Source organism: Thermobia domestica, chromosome 10 (assembly GCF_964235325.1).
Source record: "Thermobia domestica chromosome 10, izTheDome1.hap1.1, whole genome shotgun sequence".
Taxonomy (NCBI): domain Eukaryota; kingdom Metazoa; phylum Arthropoda; class Insecta; order Zygentoma; family Lepismatidae; genus Thermobia; species Thermobia domestica.
Genome location: NC_137463.1, coordinates 189117636 through 189139571, shown reverse-complemented (window position 1 = coordinate 189139571; position 21936 = coordinate 189117636). Strand labels below are relative to the sequence as shown.

At 34.0% G+C, this 21936-nt stretch overlaps 1 protein-coding gene across 1 annotated transcript in view; it reads left to right on the top strand.

Annotated features, from left to right (window-relative positions):
- The window catches only part of OSCP1 (Organic solute carrier partner 1), a 77889-nt gene that overhangs the window by 12938 nt on the left and 43015 nt on the right, over positions 1–21936 (top strand). Inside the window, exons 2-5 of the mRNA XM_081728867.1 lie at positions 3714–3868; positions 6382–6546; positions 9352–9511; positions 21603–21756. Coding sequence (XP_081584993.1) covers positions 3714–3868; positions 6382–6546; positions 9352–9511; positions 21603–21756 — 634 coding nt within the window. The remainder of the gene's footprint in view (positions 1–3713; positions 3869–6381; positions 6547–9351; positions 9512–21602; positions 21757–21936) is intronic.

Sequence of the window (21936 nt, the reverse complement as noted above, 5' to 3'; positions counted from 1 at the left end):
ATTTAGGAGGCTTGCACGAACACACACAATCCCTCCAAGGCCAGTTGGAATCAGCCCGAGATGTGTGTCAGGCTAATAAGGAACGCTGCGTTAGTTTACATACAATCGATAAATTAGATGAGATGCATGACCGTATTGAGGAAATTTCTGAACGCGTAGAAAGGCAAGGTAAAGACATTAAAATGGTATATGAAGAAGCGAAACTAATAGATTATAATATGAAGGTAAAAAGTGAATCTAATGCAGAATGTCGCGCCGAAATACGGGCAATAGATAAGAACATAAAAGAAATTAGGCGTGATATGGTAGAACTCGCCCAGAGAGTAGAAAGTACCGAAAATAGAGCGTCAGAATTCGAACCCCGAGTAGAAGCAGATACTCCCAGACAAGTTAGAAATAGGCACTATAGTGATTCGGCTTATTCGGAGTGTAAAAACACCAGTAGTAGTGATAGTGCAAGTGATGATTCAGAAATCAAGGTTGTATGTGACCGAAGGCGCAAGCGCGACAAAAATGTTACTTTCACTAATCGCCAGAGAAAAAATACGAAATTAAAAGACGATGTCATGCTTAAGGAAATTCAGTGTTTTCCTAAATTTCAGGGTGATCCTTCCAGTGAATCAATTCACAATTATTTGCAAAAGCTAGAGCTTACAGCTCAATTAGCCAACCTTTCCGATAAAGCTCTGTTTAAACTCATTCCACATTTGTTGCAAGGAGTTTCGTTAAGTTGGTACAGTATCAGGAAAGACGACTTTACTATGATCAAATCAAACAAGCACTTATTGAAGCTTTCGCGGGAAAAGCTACAGTACAACACAGGCTATCCACCTGTAAGAGTACTAGGTTCGATCCCAAGGTACATAGTTCCGTACATGATTTCGCGCTAGATCAATTCAATAAACTTCGTGAATTGACATCGCAATTGCCTGAATTTCTCATACTTACAGATGTAATACAGACTTTGCCTAATAGATTTAAAACTGAACTCTTTCTTCATTCATGTAACAATATCAGGGAGTTTTTGGCCGCAATTCAAAAATTAGAAACTTTACATGCTCAGCAAAGTCGTAGAGAAGAAAGATACAAGCAGGGTAATAATTATAATGGTAATCAAAATTTCAGTTTCCAAAGTAACCAACGAAATTTTTCGTATAATAAGAGTAATAATCAAAAGTACCAGGATCAGCGTGTAAATAATATGAAAATTGATAGGAATCAGAACCGAGGTCGTACGCGACATGACTATAATAGAAATAATAGGAACCGACCCTCGAGATCACGTGATCAGAGAAATAGTGAGGAACGAAACAGGAATCGCAACTCGCGCGATAATTCTAACACGAGACCTGAACGAAAGAACAATAATTCTAGGAATCGGCGAAACAATAGTACCAATAATGAAAGGAGGAATAATAATAGTAGAAATAACAACAATAGGCAAAATCATAACAATAGGAACTCCTGCCAGTTACAAATTTTCATTTTATGAAGTTCCCGTCGCATTGTTTTCGATGAAACCGGGTTCTGTAGGCTGGAATTGAGTAGGCTGGAATGTAATTTCCATTGCAGTGGTCTTCTTTTTAGCTGCTACAATCCGTTTTAATGCCCTTCGGTCCCTATCTGACAGGATTGATTTTCGACCACTGTTGTGCTTTCAGACGTCGTTTGCCCATGAATTGTGTATGCCCTCGTGACATTGGACACAGTGCCTTTCGATACCCCCACTATGTTCGCCACTGTTGCCACTGAAGCTCCAACCAGACGGGCACCAACGAGCATACCTCTTTTTAAGTCTGTCAGGTCGCCCATTTTACCGCCCTACTTTCACACCACGACACTCACAGGTGAGCTGGTTACTGCTGACGGAAGAGGAAGGTTCACATGAGGCATTGAAAATAAAAAACGATCGGCAACCGCAACACCTGTTGTACAGTGGAGGGCCAAACTTACGTGTCCTGTATGAAATGTTTTTAGATATTTTGTCTATCCCCTGTATATACTTCATATAGATACCTATTTAGAAGAGGTTCCAAAGTTTACTTCAGCATTAATTGTCTATGTGAGCAAATATAATTTCCTCAGTACTTCGGCTGGAAATCATCGACTTTGGTTACGAAAATACGACAAATTTTGTTTTGAAGGTTTTGGGAAAAGAAATTGAGAAGATCTCTCAAGTGCACTGCAAAGATTTTCATAACCCTGATTAGTGCTTTTTAATTTATTGTGGAGATTCAGCAAGTAATACCACATTTGGCAAATGAGTACAAAAGTGGAAATATGAGACTATGTGAGTTAAAAAAAAAAAAAACTTGTGATAATTTTTTAAGCAGTGATAAATGAGAAGGAAGTCTAGCGATTGTTAAGATATATATAATGTATTTAAATGAGGTATTCATTCCTATTAAATGAAATAAAGTTAAAATTTTCAATTTTACGTTCCACGACTATGTCATGTAGGCTAAAGGAGTCGGTGATAGTGAGTGTTAATGAATAGTGAAATAAAGAAAGTGGAAGGAAATGGAAGACCCTCGAGAAAACCTACACATAATGTGTTTGCCCGCCACTAAACTCACTTGGCGCGAGGTAGGATCGAACCAGGGACTTCATGCACTAGAAATGAATATAGTACCGTTAGGCCACCGCCACCTCAATATTCATTCCTGTGAGGAATGACTTGCGTACGAAACTGTGAAACTCAATCACGATATCGAAATAATTTGAGAACACCTTCACATGGAACGAAAATATTTCAAAAGTTACGTGTTTGAGAGCGAATAATACTGTAATAAGCTGCCAATAATAGTGAGAAGGTGCATAATAGTGCATCGTTTCACTGAAATTGTAGTAAGAATACATGGTCTGCTAATACAGCAAACTTATTGTTCAGCTTATGTTATAGATTACAGTTTGTTCTCCTAGTTTATTCTTGGGAATATTATGACTTCTGTATGCCATTTTTGAGGACATTATAACATTTTTTTTCTCTCGTTCAATGTAATTATGGAAAATACTAGAAAAGCAGTTTATCGTTTATACACTGTATTCTCAATATAACTGATAGAATACTTTAGGCGAGCTTACGATGAAGTTTAAAGAGTGAAAATGTATTGCAAACTGAGAATTAACTGAGGTTACCGTATCGGCACTTTTAACTACCATACTATCTAATTCTCTCGTGCGCCAGCCACATATTTTTAATCTTGTTCATAGATCACGTAGATTGTACTACAACTGACATTTCTTATGCTTCAAATTCTGTTATTAACTGATTTTGGTACTGTTACTGAGCCATACTGTTACTCCTTTTTGAAAAAATAAAAATTTTGAATTTGGTTTTCTCAGAAAGCCATTTTTTCAAATTTTTACAGCTATAGAATTCTGTGATTGGAGGAGGGGGTGGAGGATGTAATTTCGAAACCGTTTCACCACTCAACTATTTGAGTTTTCCGCTTGTTCCACACACTGGTGATAACGGTCAGTATATAACTCACTGCAATGTATAAGGGTCATTCGAAAACCTTTCGTTAATTTTACATGGAGTGTCCCTATTGAGAGTTTTTTTTTTTTAAACCAATTATCAGTTCCATTTCCATATTTATCCCAAACTGTGTGAAGCTTCTCTATTACACTCATTCATTCATTTCTTTTTCTGGTCTTCATTCTTGCAGTCTTTCATTGATTTATATATGTGTTTATCGTCTTTCTTTCAGTCTTGAATGATATTGTGGGAACAATGTTAAACAAGAAGTTCATCGAAGAACTATTCAAACCACAAGATATTTTTAGTAAACAGGCATTAAGAACGCTTTTTGAGAATCTCGCTCATGCCTCCATTATGAGACTAAATTCTGCCAGCATGGATAAGGTAAGCAGTATGGTTATTATCTTCCGAGTTTTGTTTTTCGGCATATCCTGACACGGGACAGGACGTTTGGGCGCCACCATTTGGGCGCGGACGTTTCGGCGCTGCCGTTTGGGCGCCGGATGTTTGGGCGCAAAGCCGTTTGGGCGCGAGGTACATAGTAAAAATCACAATTTACGACATATAAAGTAAGCTAGGCACTGAAAACTAAGCGCGAATCAAGATATATACATTTCCTACACTTCTATCTTTATCTCACCTCATTTATCTGTATATTTTCTATCTCTATCTTATTTATTCATCTAAATTAAATAGTTTAATAGGTTTGTGGCATTTGTTGCCTAACCTCGTCATGGATTGATTTTTCGCTTGTTCATGATTCTTGTACTTCTGATCTAATGTTGATCTAATTTTTGTATTATATAAGAAAGCTAGGAGATGAAGGAATCAGACGAACTGTTAATAATTTTCTTAATGTTAATTAAAACATATTGATTTAATTTTTGTATTTTTTTAAAAAAGTTAATAATTACATACATACGAATATTAAAATTTGTTTTCTTTCGTATTACGTTTGCCAAATTCTTCTCTTCCTTAAGTCCAATAAAGAACTACCAATAAAAGATTTCCGCGCAATTGAATTGAGAGAAGTGGCCCCGCGCAGAGTAGTCGCTAACGCTCTCGCCTTCGGTGCGAGCGGTCCCGGGTTCGATTCCCAGTAGGGGCATTCGGTGGAAAAAGTGTAACACGCTCTTTCAGGCCAGGCACCCTGAATGAGATTTTCTTTGGGTTTTCCTCATTCACACCAGGCAAATGCCGGGGTGGTACCTAATTTATAGGTCCAGGCCGCTTCCTTCCTTCCCCAATCCTTTCTTCCTTCCCTTTCCCCGGATAGTGTGCCCCCTCAAACATGACGGGCTAAATGGCCTTAGATGCCGAGAGCCCAGAAATCTAAAAATCCTAAATCCTAATCGAGTTGAGGGAAAGATGTTAATACAGGGTGTGTAAGACATTGAGTTTGGGAACTGCAGTATGCCGTATTTCTGGTATCACTTTTTTTTTTTTTATTAACATTCCAATATAAAAATCAAAACTTAACACACTTTTTTTCGTCCCATTGTAAACATTTAATCTGCATTAAAGAAAGTGGCGAAAGGAGAAAAAAAAAACGATTTCAAAGTGAAAAATAATTGTTAAGTGTACATATATTGGTTATTTAGCCACTAGAAATGTGTTTGACATTCACACTTATTGCATAACTACAGTAAAAGTCCTGTTTTAAGTTTTTTAAATGGAATAGGCTCACTATGTACGTAATGCAGTCAATCATATCTAGTCTGGTCTACTTACCTTTGACTTGAAAGTTATCAACTAAAAAGCACGCTTAACTTTGGTTGAAACTTAAATTTACAAAATTTAATTGTTAATTCAGTTTTTAGAATATTGAAATTCCAGTATTTCTAGTATGTAAAACAAAATCCGGTATAATTCAAGGACTTCCACTACAGTAGACACCTTGTGATATCTTGATTCGAACTTAGTACTCAGCGCCTAACATCATGACTTTTTAATTTAACTCGTGCCCAAACGTCTGGCGCCCAAATGGCTTCGCGCCCAAACGTCACGTACCGTCCTGACAAGGGTGCATAATTTACACAGAGACGCACCAAAATATTGAACATACGTTATAACGACATATGTTCTTACATTATCTGTAGATTATATTATATTATTATTATTATTATTATTATTATTATTATTATTATTATTATTATTATTATTATTATTATTATTATTATTTGTCAAAAATAACTGTCACCTATGAGAAAATTACATTTCAATTTGTTTATAGTAATGTCAATTGAAGATGACATGTGAACATCTGTTTTATTACAGAGCCTTATTAGTTCTGTTTTGTTATACCTTGCCTTATTCAATACCTAAGAAAAGAAAATGTGGAAGAAAGAAAGAAAAAAAAAGCATGTTCGTGGACGTGTATTTCGTATGTAGACAATGTAGAATAGTGATGGTTAGATTGCAATTTGATAGGTGGTTGGATTTAGTTCAATATTCGCATATATGTTTTCAGTCGAACCCCAAATGTGGCAATGTAACCACTATTCTATATATCTTTGTAGATATTGTCACAGGGTGATTGAATAATAAATAAAATGAAATGAAATATTTGGGTTTTACGTCCAACGTTTATGCCGGTTAGGCTAAAGGAGACGGTGATGATGAGAAATGAATGAAATGGTAGAATGAAGAAAGTGGGAGAAAACGGGAGAACCCCGAGGAAACCCACGCACACGGTGTTTGTCCACCACAATGTTCACTTGGCGGGAGCAGGGTTTGAACCCAGGACCCAATGCACCAGAGGTGGGTTGAATAACAAGTTTGCAGTCACAGATAGTTATCTTTCTTTAGTGAAAGCTTGCTGTTTACTATCATGCGTAAATGTATTTTAATTCCCTCGTTTTTTATTTATGTATGTATTTATTTACTTCTTATTATAGCTTTATGACCTTATGGTAATGGCTTTTAAGTACCAAATATTCATGGCTCCGCGTCCTATGGACATTCTACTCATCACGTTAAATCATATGGACGCAATCAGAAGTTACGTCTCGGTTTCGTCAATTCAGAAACAAGTTGATGCAACATACATGATGTTCATGAAAGTAAGTAAAACCAGCATTTTTGTACAGCTTTCTAACTTAATTGAAGTCCAATAGAAATATATATATAGGTTTATAGTACATAAAGTTACATATATATATATATATAATACATAAAGTTAGTGTTGATTTCCGTTAGCTCTTTATTATTTCCAATACATTTTCTTGTCAAAATTTATTGACTTACATTGCTTATTCTGGTATTGAAACTACGTATAATTTAAACAATACCAATAGAAGTATATATATATATAGGTTTATAGTACATAAAGTTAGTGTTGATTTCCGTTAGCTCTTTAATATTTCCAATACATTTTCTTGTCAAAATTTATTGCTTATTCTGGTATTGAACCTACGTATAATCTGGCAAAGCAAACCTTTATTTTTAATAATCTATGTTATTATCTATATATATAAAATTGAAAGTGATTATGTTTGTGACTTCATAACTCTTGAACCACCCGATCGATCTCGATCAAATTTTCAACATAGACGAAGTTCGGCCTGCGATAGTTTTTATCATTTCAATATATATATATATATATATATATATATATATATATATATATATATATATATATATATATATATATATGATCGAAAATGACCAATATCAGAGAGTGCTTCAGTAATAGTGAAAAGTGACTTACTAACGGAACATATAACTAATTTTTCTTATTTTAACCCAGCGAAGCGGGTTATTGACGCTGGTTAATAATATTAAGTGTGAGTTTGGTCCCTTGTGTTTTCGTTTACGCATTGACTTAGTTAAACACATATGTCTGTTGAATGAAATAAAATAATCGTTATACGGCTCGCATTTATGTTCTGTAGACTAAATAAGACGGATGATAAATATAAGAAAATGTTATGGAAGAAGGAGAAAGTGAGAAAATGGGAGAATCTAAAAAAAAAAAAAATACCGTATTTACTCGCGTAATTTTCGCACTTTTTTAGACGAAAAAAGTTGTTTTGAAACAAGGGTGCGTAAATTATGCGGGAGAAAAATTAGCCACATCAGTGAAGATCATCTAATTTTTTTCCCCAGTCAAAATAACATGAAAATACCGGTACACGTTTTCTTTGTAGCAAGAATTGACAACAAACAACTAATTCTAAATTTGTAGAAAAATAACATTAAAAAATTTATTAAGAAGTTTCTTACCTTAGAAATCACTGTCAAATCCTCGCGTGCGCAAATTACGCGATACAGAAAATGCCCTTCAAAAGCGCGTATTTACGGTATATAGTTCACAGCAAACTCTCACGTGTCAGTTGTACTAATAATAAACAAAGTACATACAAAACTTCATTCGCTGAAACTAAACGTGTTGCTTTGTTAGTATACGCCTATCACACTTATTATTACAATAAGATTCTTACCTCTGTGGTCTAGATATGACATTGAAGATAATATTTCGGTTGCTAAAATCCTGTAATCACCATCTGCAGAGGAAGTGAGAGTAGTTGATACGCTAAGATGTCTTTAAATATATGATTCTCTATTTACTGGTATTTATCTTTTGCAAATCATTTCGCTTTTGTTTTTCAATTCTTGTAGAATTTTCGATACAAGTTGTAATGTCTGTGATAAATATGTTAAGAATGCTTACTTAAATATTTTTTTTATGTAGTTACACTGTCCCTGCCCCGTTTTCTAATCTTCATCCATGAAGCTAAAATGTACTGTTCTCAGGTATTTCAATATTAAATTTAAAAAATCATTTACTGAACAACTATCTGTAGTACAGTGCGTGTGTATAAAAAATATAATTGTAATAATAAATGGATATTAACAAATTTGTGTGTCATTTTACCTACTTAAATTTTTTGCTTACACTTTTCTGTATCATTTCATGTCTTACGTAGATTACTTTTATCTATAATTGGTATTTACCTAGTATAAAAATAGCTCATTTTTAATATTAGATTCTTTGAGCAGTATTAAAGAATTATTTTTATTTATGTTCGAAGAGGGGGCACTAATTTACGTAGTATGACTTACTAATTTGTATAGTATGACTAACAAGAATAATGACCTGTATTTAATATGTTAAGAAACTCACCAAAAGCGTTCTTGTTGCTCAGTTGACCAAATTGTTTCAATGGACAACCTCCACCTACTTTATGGAGTTGCCTCCAACTCATCAATACTGAAAACTACGTACAAGTGAAATGTAGAACTCTTGAAAAATCTTGAACTGAAGATAAAAATAATTTGTGATTAAAATTTTAATATGTGGGTCAGTATAGACTTCTGAAAGGAACAATAATTGGAAATTTTAAATCTAAAACAAAGATAAAATTTAAAGAATTCGTTGATTTTTATATTTTAGTATATGAGGGAACTCAGTACAAAGTTTAGTGACTGCACAATTCTTCCTAAGTTGTAACCGAAAAAATATGAATTTGTAGTTTTCTAAACAACGAAGAAACTTTGTTTTTTAAGAAACTTCTTCAGAAGTGTACTTATTCCTATGTTTAAAAGTTCAATCACAATATATCTTTATCTTCAGTTTAAGGATTCAAGAGTCCTGCCATTTCATCTGTATTATATAGTTTTCCGTATTGATGCGTTGGAGGCAGCTCCATAATTTGATATGTTGTACAGCTTAAGTCTTTACCATCGATAAAAGCGTAGGTTGTCCGTTGAAACAATTAGGTCAGTTCCACAGTAGGCTGCATTAGGTGAGTTTCTTAACAGTTTATTTATGTCTAATACGTTGTTAGTCTAATTATAATAATTTTGAGCAAATAACTGCTAACATAAATCTAATAGCATTTTTTTCTTCAATGTTTTATTTTTAGACATATGCTGGTATGCAATTTGGAGAGCTGCAGACTGTGAGATACGCTATTTTGAACTACCTACATGATCTGCGGGTGCGAGTATCTGTTTTCCTTCGGGACAAAGTTCAAAATCCCACAGGGCACTTCGTATTGCCGACATGTGGACCTGTACCTCCAGGTATCTAGTTTAGCTTCTTTTCTCTCGTCATGAGATATGCATTTATATTTTATTCTTTGCATCAGTAGGGTTTGGCAAGTAATTATCTGCTATAGAGCATATTATCTATTGTAAACAAATGGTAAAATACACATTGGAAGTTACCATGAAGTATATCGGAAGAAAGACATTTATAGTTTAAAAGAAATTCTTACTTAATAAGCTTCCAAAAGAACACCCTCAAAGCATAGGCAGACTGGTATTGGATAAAAGTGAAGAAGCAGATAGCAATCCGCTTAAACTCACATAGTTGTTGGTCAACAGTTATGATAGTACCGAAAACAAGCCCAAACAAGGAAAACTATGCGATGAAATGTTGCCTGATCTTTCGATTAGAAATCAGATTTTTGTTTAACTTTTCAGCTAAATGAATATATAGATAATTCTATATCACAATATTGCGAGCGGTGATTATATTCAATGAGAAAAAGCAAAAAAGGCTACTACTTACCGCAAAAAATATGTAGCAGAATTTTCTTCTACATGCAGCAGGTAGCGCTTTTGGAAGATGCTACTTCCTTCTTCAGCTTGTAGTAGACTCCAAAAGGGATAAAAAACATGAAGAAAGGTTAAAAATGGTTAAAACGTTAGGATATGTAAAAAAAAAAATCTTCTGTCAAACATTAAAACTCACGGGAATAGAAAGAATAGAAAAATGAGTGTACAATGTCAGTGAGATTCTATTCCCGTGTGTTTTAATGTTTGACATTTATATATATATCTTAACGTTTTAGTCATTTTAACCTTTCTTCATGTTTTTTATCCTTTTTGGAGTATACTACAGGCTGAAGAAGGAAGTAGCATCTTCCGAAAGCGCTACCTGTTGCATGTAGAAGAAAATTCCTTCTACATATTTTTTGCTGTGAGTAGTAGCCTTTTTGCTTTTTCTCATATAGATAATTATTTTGCATTTGTAGCATAGCGTAGTGTAACTTCTTGGAATGGGTACATTGCTCTGTAAGTACTATATTATAAAACAGCATCTTCACTTGAGAAGAATTACAAGTTTCATGTTCATATTCAATGTACAAGAAGTATATAATTCCAGAACAATGAATATACCAAAACAATGCATGTACTACCATGAGCAAAATAAATGACGCGTCTCTTTATTTTGAAATTTTTTGAAAATATCTCTGTTTTCTTTATATGTTCGAAATTTCGGAAGGTTTCCCCAGCAGGACAGGTTAATAACAAACCCGTTTTTAATATTTGTGTTAGATATTAGCTTAAAATAAATAAATTAGAAGCAAAAAACATTAAATCGACAGAAATCTCGAGAAGTACCAACTCTGCTAAAGTGGGAAATTTTCAAGAACGCGAGGGAATTCTGCAGTTCAACACGAAGCAGCGACATCTATGTCACTGAGAGAAATGTGGATAAAATCTACAAACGAAACTTTTAACGAAATATTTCTGATATGTCTTATTTCGTGCATTATCTGCAAACTCCAAATATATGAATATATGCCACGTATTAACGTAAAGATAGAGCAAAAAGTGGAAATCGTCTATGGAAAAGGACGAATTGGTAGCGCGACCGTAATGAAAAATCGTCTTTACCGTAGAACAGGTTCAGTTAACGTAAGGAAACAAATAGCTCAGTTGGTTAAAGCAACTAGTCTGTATGCCGAAGGTAGCGGGTTCTAATCCAGATGGAAGTGACGTTGTCATTTTTATTATTATGGTTATCTTATTTTTTTTTATGTGGGCAAGAATCAAATTGTAACATATGTGTAAAATTCATGACGATACCAAAAAAAAAGAAAAAATGTCGTTGTCGCACTTGCATTACCATCCCTAATTTTGTTTGCAAAAAGGTTAGTAATTATTTCCCCTGTGCTCACTGCTCACTATACGTAATGCTCGCTGGCGCGTTGTTTCCCAGTAAATGTTAATCCTAATTTGGAAAATTTTATAAAGTTTCACAATATTTCTCACTAGATAGTCTTCTATCTACTTGTTTGGATATTTTGATAACAGATTTCCCTATTAAATGTTTAATTTTCCCTAGATGTTTAATTACGGAAAAGTTTTACAATGTATTTGTATTAAATTGAAATTGTTTTGCATTTACCACATGAGATAAGTAGCTCGAAGGAGGAAATCTCAAGTAATTGATATTCTACGTAAAAGCTACCTATTGTAGAATGATGATACTTCTTGCCATCAGCACATAATCTTCACGTTAGAGAGTCAGACAGAAAAAAAAATCTGGTTTTTCCTCCCTGTGACCACCCATCTTAAACCTCTACATTCCATTGTTCGTCTCACAAAATTTCGGTGCTCCAAAAACATTCATATAATAATAATAATAATAATAATAATAATAATAATAATAATAATAATAATAATAATAATAATCCTGAATATGCCATCCTTACATAATGTAAGGATATCTTAGTTTCTTAGTTTAAATCTTAGATATCTTAGTCTAAAGTGCTTTCTTTAGTAATTATTTGAACAACCATGTAGGAGGGGGTACGGCGTTTTATTTTGCCCCTCTCATTTCAGTACCCTTCCAACAGAAAGTAATTTCTCATAAGCAGGGTAGACAAAATGAATAAGAAATATATTTACAGCATCCTCTCCCCTTTCATGATTGGAATATCACGTAGCATTTTTTTATTCTACCAAAGATGGCCCTGTGCGGTTAGGGGTAGGTAACTAAAGAAATACCTAATATATAGCGCCCCTTGATTGTAATATTACCGCTTCTTTATTTGTACGAGGGAGCCCCAACAAGGTGATAAAAAGAATAGGAAAAATGTCTATTGAATCCAGTGGCGGATCCAGCACTAACTTCTGGGAGGGAGGGTAGTGAAAGATTCTTTTGATGATGTGAAGCTGTCACAAATTACCACTTTACTAAACTAAACATAATAGTGGGGTGAACTGGAACCCAGTCAGTTTAAATTGATGTAAAAGTTTAATTTTTGGCTTCATATTAAAGTTTTGGTTTCAAATGAAAATTTCAGTCCCAGTGGTCAAGGATCAAATCTCGTGGGGCTCTTCAGTGTAGGCTAATACGGGCCCCTTATGAGAAAAGGCAAAAATATTAAAATGTTTCTAACGTTCGAATTTTTCGTCTATTTTAAAGAATTGTTGGGCTTCGTATTAAAGTGTTGGTTCCAAATGGCAATTTCAGTCCGATGGAGAATGATCAAATCCTGGAGTCGGGGGGGCTCATCAGTATAGTGTGCTACGGCTCCATTATGGAAAAAGGCAAAAATATAAAAATGCTTATAACTTTCGAATTTTTCGTCTATTTTAAAGAAATTATTGGCTTCATATTAAAGTCTTGGCTTCAAATGACAATTTCAGTCCTTGTGGACAATTATCAAATCTCGGAGGGCTCTTTGGTGTAGGGGTTTCGGCTTCTTTATGGGACAAGATTCACGTAATTGATATTGCAAAATTGTTTTGTATACATTAGTGTAAACTTGGACCATTTGGTTAATTTTACCTCTTATATTTTGCAGATTTCAAATTCCAAGCATAGTTACTTCTCAAAGCTAAAAGGCACTTACTAGTTTCATTAAAAGGAAATGTCTTTTATGAAAAGTTGTCATGGAGTAGACGAACGAACAGGCACCCAAACATTGGTTGAGTCGGACGGTTGAAACTCGTTAAGCTCACTTCAATTATTACTATAATAATAATAATAATAATAATAATAATAATAATAATAATAATAATAATAATAATAATAATAATAGAGCATTCATGGGGTCCGTGGCTCGACTCCACTTCGCGCCAAGTGAAATTTGAGGTAGACAAATACCATGTGCATGGGTATGGGTTTTCTTGGAATTTTCCATTTTCCTCCCACTTTCTTCATTTCATCATTTCATTCATCATCATTCTCCCTTGACGTAGGTGCATAATCGTGCAACGTTAAACTAGATATTCCATTTAATTTTAATTTCAATAATAATAATAAACAATTAATTCAACTGAAAGAACTGTAATTTATGTTGACGGCAATTATCATAAATATGCAACCATTATAAAAACAATGCTTAGAGTAGAAAGATAATCCTTCCCAAGTGTTAACGAATGCGCACGAGATAAGACATGTCTCGAGAAAGAGACGAGACGCGCTTTGTGACATCCAAAAGAAGACGTAACAAATGTTTTGGACACGAAATAGCTTTTAAAATGTCTCGTCTTGTCTGGAATGTCTCGAAAACAAAAGTCTAAGTTTTAAAATTATTTTTCAAGATCTATTCTCTCAGAAGTAGCTCTCTGCCTTAAAATTAATAACGGCATTTGTGATTTTTTTAAAAAATAAACAATGTCTAAAGTTAATAGTTAACTTTTCGAAAAGAAGCTTCATTAAGGGTGAACCTGAAAGATGTCCACAAACTTCGGGAAATGATTCCAGACATCAAAAGGAGACAAATAGCCCTCTTGCAGTTTTCGAGTTCAGCTTCGTTGTCGAGATACAGTGTTGCCAACTGGTCGTGTTTGAGAAACTCACTGGAAATAAATTCAACTCCAAGAATAAGCTACTACAGGTCAATTGACTTATACCATGCTGCAAGGTTAAATATTTGTTTATGAAGTGTGTACAAAATTTGCCAGTGTCCTTTCTGAGAACATCGTCGAGAAAAAGTCACCTCCAAGAATAAACTACCCCTCGTAAATTTTTCTAAGAGAAATATCTGATACTGCAATATAGGGTTGTTAATTAAATATTGATTAATGAAAAATAAACAAAATTGTTAAAACCATTTTGGAGAAAATAGCTTTTTTCGATTTTCGGCTGTTAGTAAACCACACTTATTTTAGGGGTAGGAAAAAAATGGGAAAATCTCCTGTAGGAATACTATGTAAACCCTAAGTTTAAAATTTGGTGTAGATACGTTGAACGGTATGGCCTCTAGGCGAGTGCACAGAAAAGTGTACCGAACGGACGAACCGGAAGGACGGGTATCGAAAAATCACATTTCCGGTATGTAGACGCCATGAAGTATGTAAATCCGTTGAAATCTGAATTTGATATACTATTTTCACAATCACCATATTTTCTTCTCTCTTTTGTCGCTCGAAAAAGAAAAGCCTGAGTTTACCACAAAAAGCTAGGGTGTTTACCAAAAAATATTCAATTACAGGGCCACCGCACTAAACTTTTTCAATTCAATTTCTTAACTGTGTTAGGCCGCAGTTGTTACTGAAGTGTGTATTTGGATAATACGAAAAAAAAAATATCGTATTATTCAAATACATCGAATGTCAGATTATCGAATAAAAAACTTCGATTGAAGAAAATCCACACTACAAAACTAACTCACACTTTGAGCACATTTTCATTAGACATATAATAGAGCAATTAATGCAATAATTGTTTATGAAATATGAAAAAATCAAATGAGTCATTTTCGAGAAAGTCGTTCAAAAAGAACACGTCAGGAGTAACCTACCTCTTGTGAATTGTTTCGAACAATGAGTTAAGATATACTTTTGCTTATTAATGAAATATTTATTTGCGAAATTTGAACAAAATCGCCTGTCGTTCGAGAAAATTGTTGGGAAAAACCTTGACCCCCAAAATAATCTATCCGTCGTAATTGTTTTTCATAGAAATGACTTATACTAAAATATAGGGTTATTAATGAAATATTTATTTATGAATTATCAATAAAATTGTCCACGTAAGTTTTGAGAAAATCGTGAGGGAAAAATAACTCCCCGAATAAACTATCTCTTGAGGATTCTTTCAGGGCAAGCGAGTTATTCCATATTATTAGGTTTTTAATGAAATATTTATTTCTGAGTACGAACAAAATTGCTTGATTGATTTTAGAGAAAACCGTGGAGGAAAAACACCCCCAAGAGTAAATTACCGCTCGTATATTTTTTTTCAGGACAAACGAGTTTTGCCATATTGTTCGGTTATTAACGAAATATGTATTTTTGAAATACGAATAAACTCTTTTGAGTCATTTTTGAGAAAATCACCCAGACAACACACTCCACCAAGAATAAACTACCCCTCGCATTTTTTTTTTAGGACAAACGAGTTATTTATGCCATATTGTTAAGTTATTAATGAAATATTTATTTATGAAATATGAACGAAAACACTTGAGTCCATTTTGAGAAAATCACTGAGAAAAAACTCACCCCTAAGTATAAACTACCCCTTGTAGATTTTTCTCAGATAAATGCCTTATACCATAAAATAGGGTTGCTAATTAAATATTGATTTATAAAAAAAGAAAGAAAACAAGATCGTTAGAGCCAGTTATTAGAAAATATATTTTTTCTATTTTCATCGTACAGGAAACTACCCTTGTTTTGGGAGTAGGAGGGAAATAAAAGAAACTATAGGAAATACTATAAAAATCTTAAACTAAAATTTGGTGCAGATAAGTTGAACGGTTGGCCTCTAGGCGAGTGCACACAAAAGTGTAGCGAACGGAAGGGACGAACAGATGGACATGTATCAAAAAATAACTTTTTCGGTATTAGGGGCTATAATACGTGTAAATTCGTTGAAATCTCAAATTTGATTTTTTTTCGATCACCATACTTTCTTCTCTCATTTGTCACTTCAAAGTAAAAGGAACTCAGAACTACAGATAAGAGACACCTACTTTTACACATAGACATTTATTGATTTAAAACTGTTTTAGTTTGTCATTTCACTTCCAATTGAAAGGTTTTACCATGACTAACGGCACACCAATGACGAGACGGAAGTTTTGAGGAAGTAAATGCATTCAGAAGTCTAGACTACATTACGCCTATCAGCCTGTTTTTACTTTTGCAATTGTTGACAGTTGTAATTTCGTCCAAACGCTACATGAAATAATTCTTGGTTGACGTCATTGTGTTACTATTTTAGTATTGTTCTCTTCAGACTTGGTTGAAGTTTTGTCTTAACGGTTATACATTTTTTCTTTCTTATTTCATCGTTACACATAAGAATAAAATGTTCTGGTGAGTGGATAAATTCGAACCTACGAACATTGAGTTTTCATTCTTCCAACACATTACCAATGGACCAAGCTTTGTCTTCACGTTAACGCACGGTTACAGGGTTTATTACGATTTAAATAAAATGGCTGGCTGTTAGAGTTTCCTGCCCAAATATTTCGATAAAAAATTTTCATTGCTTCGTAGATACGCAGAGCAATGTTTAGATACACATTTTAGGATAGTGCATTTTAGTGTAAATAATAATTTCATGCCAGATAAAAGCTAGATAAGTTTTGATAAAATGTTTCATATGTAGTTCTCAATAATAGGCTTGCTGTTCGGGGTGAAGTTTCAAGGTTCAGCATTGACTAGCAGTTTTTGCTATTAATATCCCTTCTAACAATATTGGCAGTGGACAAAAGTTAGCCCGTGTTGAAGCTTTTTGCTCCTAATTTAATTATTTTACTTTATTATTTAACGAATATATTGAAAATTGTCAGCAGGCACGTATACAGTAATTTATTTCGGAAGGGGCCCGACTTCAATATTAGGATAAATTATAATAAAATTTTAAAAGATAATCCCAAAAATTAGGCTAAATTTACAGAAAAGTTGGGATTTCAGAGGGGGTCCGGACCCCCTGTACCCACCCCTAAATGCGTCCTTGTTTGTCAGTAACGTTTCCTCATTTTGAAACCCTCAAAAACTTCGGATATATAAAGGAAAAGAGTTATTTTCGTTAAAATATCACTTCAAGGAGGCGCGACAGTTTTATTGCACATGGTGGTATCCAACGTTCACAAGGGCAAGAATTCCTTCCCTTTTATTCTTTCGCTATTGTGCTCTATCGAAAGGTTAGGTTCGTAAAATATTACTCTTACAAACAAGCGTGATTGGCAGATAGGAATACTGAACAGAACTCCACAGAAATGCATGCTGAACTTACGTTTATAGCTACTCTTTGGTGATTTGGCCTCAAGGTCAATCGAGTGGTAATTCAGTTCCGTCTCTGTTCTTGAGCCATGTTCGTATTACTTCGAACAGTTTTGCTAATGAAAAGCATGCCTCGTAATATAACAGACTTCTTTCGCGTAAGAAATCGAAACTCAGTTGGTCACAGCAACTTTTGTTACCTAACCATAACGGCCTAGGGTCGTCTTCAGTAGAATAAAAAAATGTTACGTGATATTCCATTCACGAAGGAGGAAAGGTTACTTTAAATATATTTCTTATTCATTTTGTCTACTCTGCTTGTCAGAAATTATATACTTTCTGTTGGGACGGTGCTGAAAAGAGAGGGGGGGGGGAATAAAACTTCGTGCCCCCTCATACATTTTAAATTTTGTTACATGGTTGCTAAAATTATTACTAAAGAAAGCACTTAAACCAAGATATCTAAAGTTACATTATGTAAGGGTGGCATATTCAGTAATAATAATAATAATAATAATAATAATATTGCCAAGTGAACTTTGTGGTGGACAAACACCGTGTGCGTGGGTTTTCTCGGGGTTCTCCCGTTTCCTCCCTTTCTTCATTCCACCATTTCATTCATTACTCATCATCACCGTCTCCTTTAGCCTAACCGGCATAAACGTGGGACGTAAAACACAAAGATTTCATTTCATTTTCATAATAATAATAATAATAATAAATGTCTTTGGAGAGCCGAAATTATGTGACACGAATCATTACATGTAGAACTTTAAGAGGAGTGGTCATAGGAGAGGAAAAAACAGGGTTTTTCTCTGTCTGACCAACGTAAAGATTATGTGCTGAAGAAGCATAATAATTCTACAATAGGTTGCGTTTACGTAGAATATCAGTTACTTCAGTTCTCCTCCTTCGGGCTACTTAACTCATGTGGTAAATTCAAAACAATTTCAATTTAAGACAAATACATGTAAAACTTTTCTGTAATTAAATATATATAGGGGAAATTAAACATTTAATAGGAAAATCTGTTATCAAAGTGTCCAAAAAAGTAGATAGAAGACTATCAAGCGAGAAACATTGTGAAACTTTATAAAATTCTCCAAATTAGAATTAACATTTACTGGAAAACATTCGTTATGCACCAGTGAGCATGTAGTGAGTAGTGAGCACAGGGGAAATTATTACGAAACTGTTTGCAAACAAAAATTAGAGACACTAATGCAAGTGCGAGAACGGCATTTTTTTTTTTTTTTTTTTTTTTTGGTATCGTCATGAGTTTTACACGTATGTTACAATTTGATTTTTTCCCACATAAAAAATAAATAAAATAACCACAGTAATAAAAATTACAACGGTACTTCCATGGGGTTCGAACCCAATACCTTCGGCATACAGACTAGTTGCTTTAACCAACTGAGCTACTTGTTTTCGTACGTGAACTGAACCTCTTCTACGGTAAAGACGATTTTTCATTACGATTGTGCTAAGAATTCGTCTTTTTCCATAGGTAATTTCCATTATTTGCTCTATCTATACGTTAATACTTAGCATAGATTCATATATTTGGAGTTCGCTGATAATGCTTGTAATAAGACACATTAGAAATGTTTCGTTAAAAGTTTCGTTTGTAGATCTAATCCACGTCTCTCTCAATGACATAGATGTCACTGCTTCGTGTTGAACTGCAGAATTCCCTCGCGTTCTTGAAAATTTCCCACTTTAGCAGAGTTGGTAATTCTCGAGATTTCTGTCGATTTAATGTTTTTTGCTTCTAATTTATTTATTTTAAGCTAATATCTAACACAAATATTAAAAACGGGTTTGTTATTAACCCGTCCTGCTGGGGAAACCTTCCGAAATTTCGAACATATAAAGAAACTGGGGATATTTTCAAAAAACTTCAGAATAAAGAGACGCGTCATTTATTTTGCTCATGGTAGTACATCTAATGCTAGTTGTCACTTGTAGTTACCTAGACTTATCCCTTCTTCTCTAATGTCCCTAATTGTTGTATTATATTGGTTATTGTATTGTATTACTTGCAAGCCACAAAACTATTTTTGGCGAACTGTAGTACTTCAGCATACACAGTACCATGCCTGTGATATTGTGAGTAGCTAACGTTATGATCTCGAATTGATCCACACTGAATACTTTCCTTGGACGAAACCAGACTAATGTTTCACTTTATGTAGTAAATCTTGTGTTATGTAGTCTTGGTGCTGACACACAGTCGTTAAACTCCGATCAGTGCGAAGGCACTTGTTATTTAAAATTGAAAAATCGCAGATATAGTCTAGTAGATGATAATTTTAATATTCTCTCTGCTAAAACTGAAATTGAGGAGTTTGATACAATAACGGCTTAAGTCTGAAATATACATTTGGAGAAAAACGATGTTTAAAATTTAAGTAGTTTTTGTTTTTCTTATATAAAACACTGTAATATGCAGCATTTTATTCCGATATTGAATTGAAATTTTGACAGGAGACCAAACAAGCATGGTAAAAGCCACTTATACGTTTGGTGCAAAAAGGGTGTAGCCTCGCTTACGCCCTTATTACATCAAACTCCTCAATTATTCAGCTTCCTAGATGTTTACGATATACAGGTGGATCAGTTATACGCCTTTACAACTTTTAACTTAATGAACAAAAAACTATGTTTTTTTTATTATTCAAATATCTGCAGAGATTGGTATAACCTGTGATTGGTATACCTTGTGATATCACAAGATTAACAGGGGGCGCAGTGGCTCAGTGGTAGAGCGTTCACCTCCAGTGCTTGGGGTCCCTGGTTCGATCCCAGCTTGCACCGTGTGAACTTAGTGGTGGGCAAACACCGTGCTCGTGGTTTTCTCCATGTTCTCCCGTTTCCTCCCGCTTTCTTCATTCCACCGTTTCACTCATATATCATCATCACCGTCTCCTTTAGCCTAACCGGCACAACTTGGGACTTAACACTTAAAGATTTCATTTCATTTCAGTTTTCACAAGATTATCAGTGTTGCCAGCCCAAACTAAAATTGTATTTTTAAAATAACAGTACGTCAGGTTATTACATATTTCAAGTCTACATGTAAACTGAAAACACACAGTATCACACGTATCGTGCAGTGTTGCAAACTAAGGGCACTATAGTATCACAAAAATTTAAATTTTGGTAGCCTTTATGGCAGTAGTAACGCAAATGAGACAAACAAGGCAATGCACATGCAAAATATTTTAGTGTTTAATACTATGACTGTGGTCATAATACGACGGATTTCGAATGAATATAAACAAAGTTACAAGGAATTGAAAGACTTCTTTCAAAAGCATTTATTTCAAAAAACTGCTTAGATAAATACCTCATCTAATTGCATAGATGTTTTTTAATAGATGTGAAGATCACAATGCTGTTTACAGGAATTTGATATCTCAAACCGTTCTGGGGAAAAAATGTAAAAACTGCTGAAGTTAGCAACACTGCTTCAAATTGTGTAATACTTGAGAACAATGTAATTACGCGTTCCAAACAGTATTGTTGTATTATTGTAAAAGTAAAGTGAATCAAAAATTGTTTGAAAAGGTTTTCACAAATACGCCATTTTAAGCAATATATTAAATTTTTACCAGTTTTTCATATCCCAAATTTTGAGATATCAAATTTCTGTAAACGGCATTATGATCTTTATGTGTATTGGAAATCATATACGTAGTGGATGTGATCCTTACCTAAACACTTTTTCGAAATAAAGTCCTTTAAAACAAGTAAAATTTTCAATTCCTTATAACTTTGTTTCTACTTTTCGAAATACGTCATATAGTGGCCGCAACATTCGACGTTTAGGTACTTTGGATGTGCCTTACCTCGTCCATCTCACTCATGTTATTACCGTTGTAGAACCCTTCAAAATTTATTAGTTTTTCAACGTTTCTGATACTGTAGCGTTCTGTGTTTGCAACTCTGCACGACAAATATATCTGCACAAATCCACAAAATGTCAATGTCCATGCTTTCGTAATCTTTAAACCCTCAAAAAGTAAAAAAATAAAATTTGGAACAAATTAAACTGAATATAAACTAATTGTCTTTAAATAAAGATAGTTTTGTTCCTTATAGAGACTTCGCAGTATTATAACAATAAATGCAAAGTATCATTCCTGTTTTTTATTTACTGTGTCTTACTTGATTTCGTATATTTAAGGTCATGAGGTACCAGGAATCATTCGAGCTTTTAGTCCTGATGGAGAAGTATATGAAATACAACATTTTTACCCTGGTGGAGAGTATTTACCTCCGAAAGATCCTGGATCTCTTGAAATGCATGGTGACAGAGGAACGGATCTTGGTTGTAATATGTAAGTATGAGCAAGTTACTTTAATTTGCCTTTTATCTCTTTCATTAGAAAGAACTTGTATTCAATTGTGATAGCAGTCGTCTTCGAAATGATAGGAGAAGGAAAGTGTTTTAGATTTGATCTAGATTGTGAAGGAATTATCAATGGAAATTATTTCATACTTATTCTGTATATTCTTTT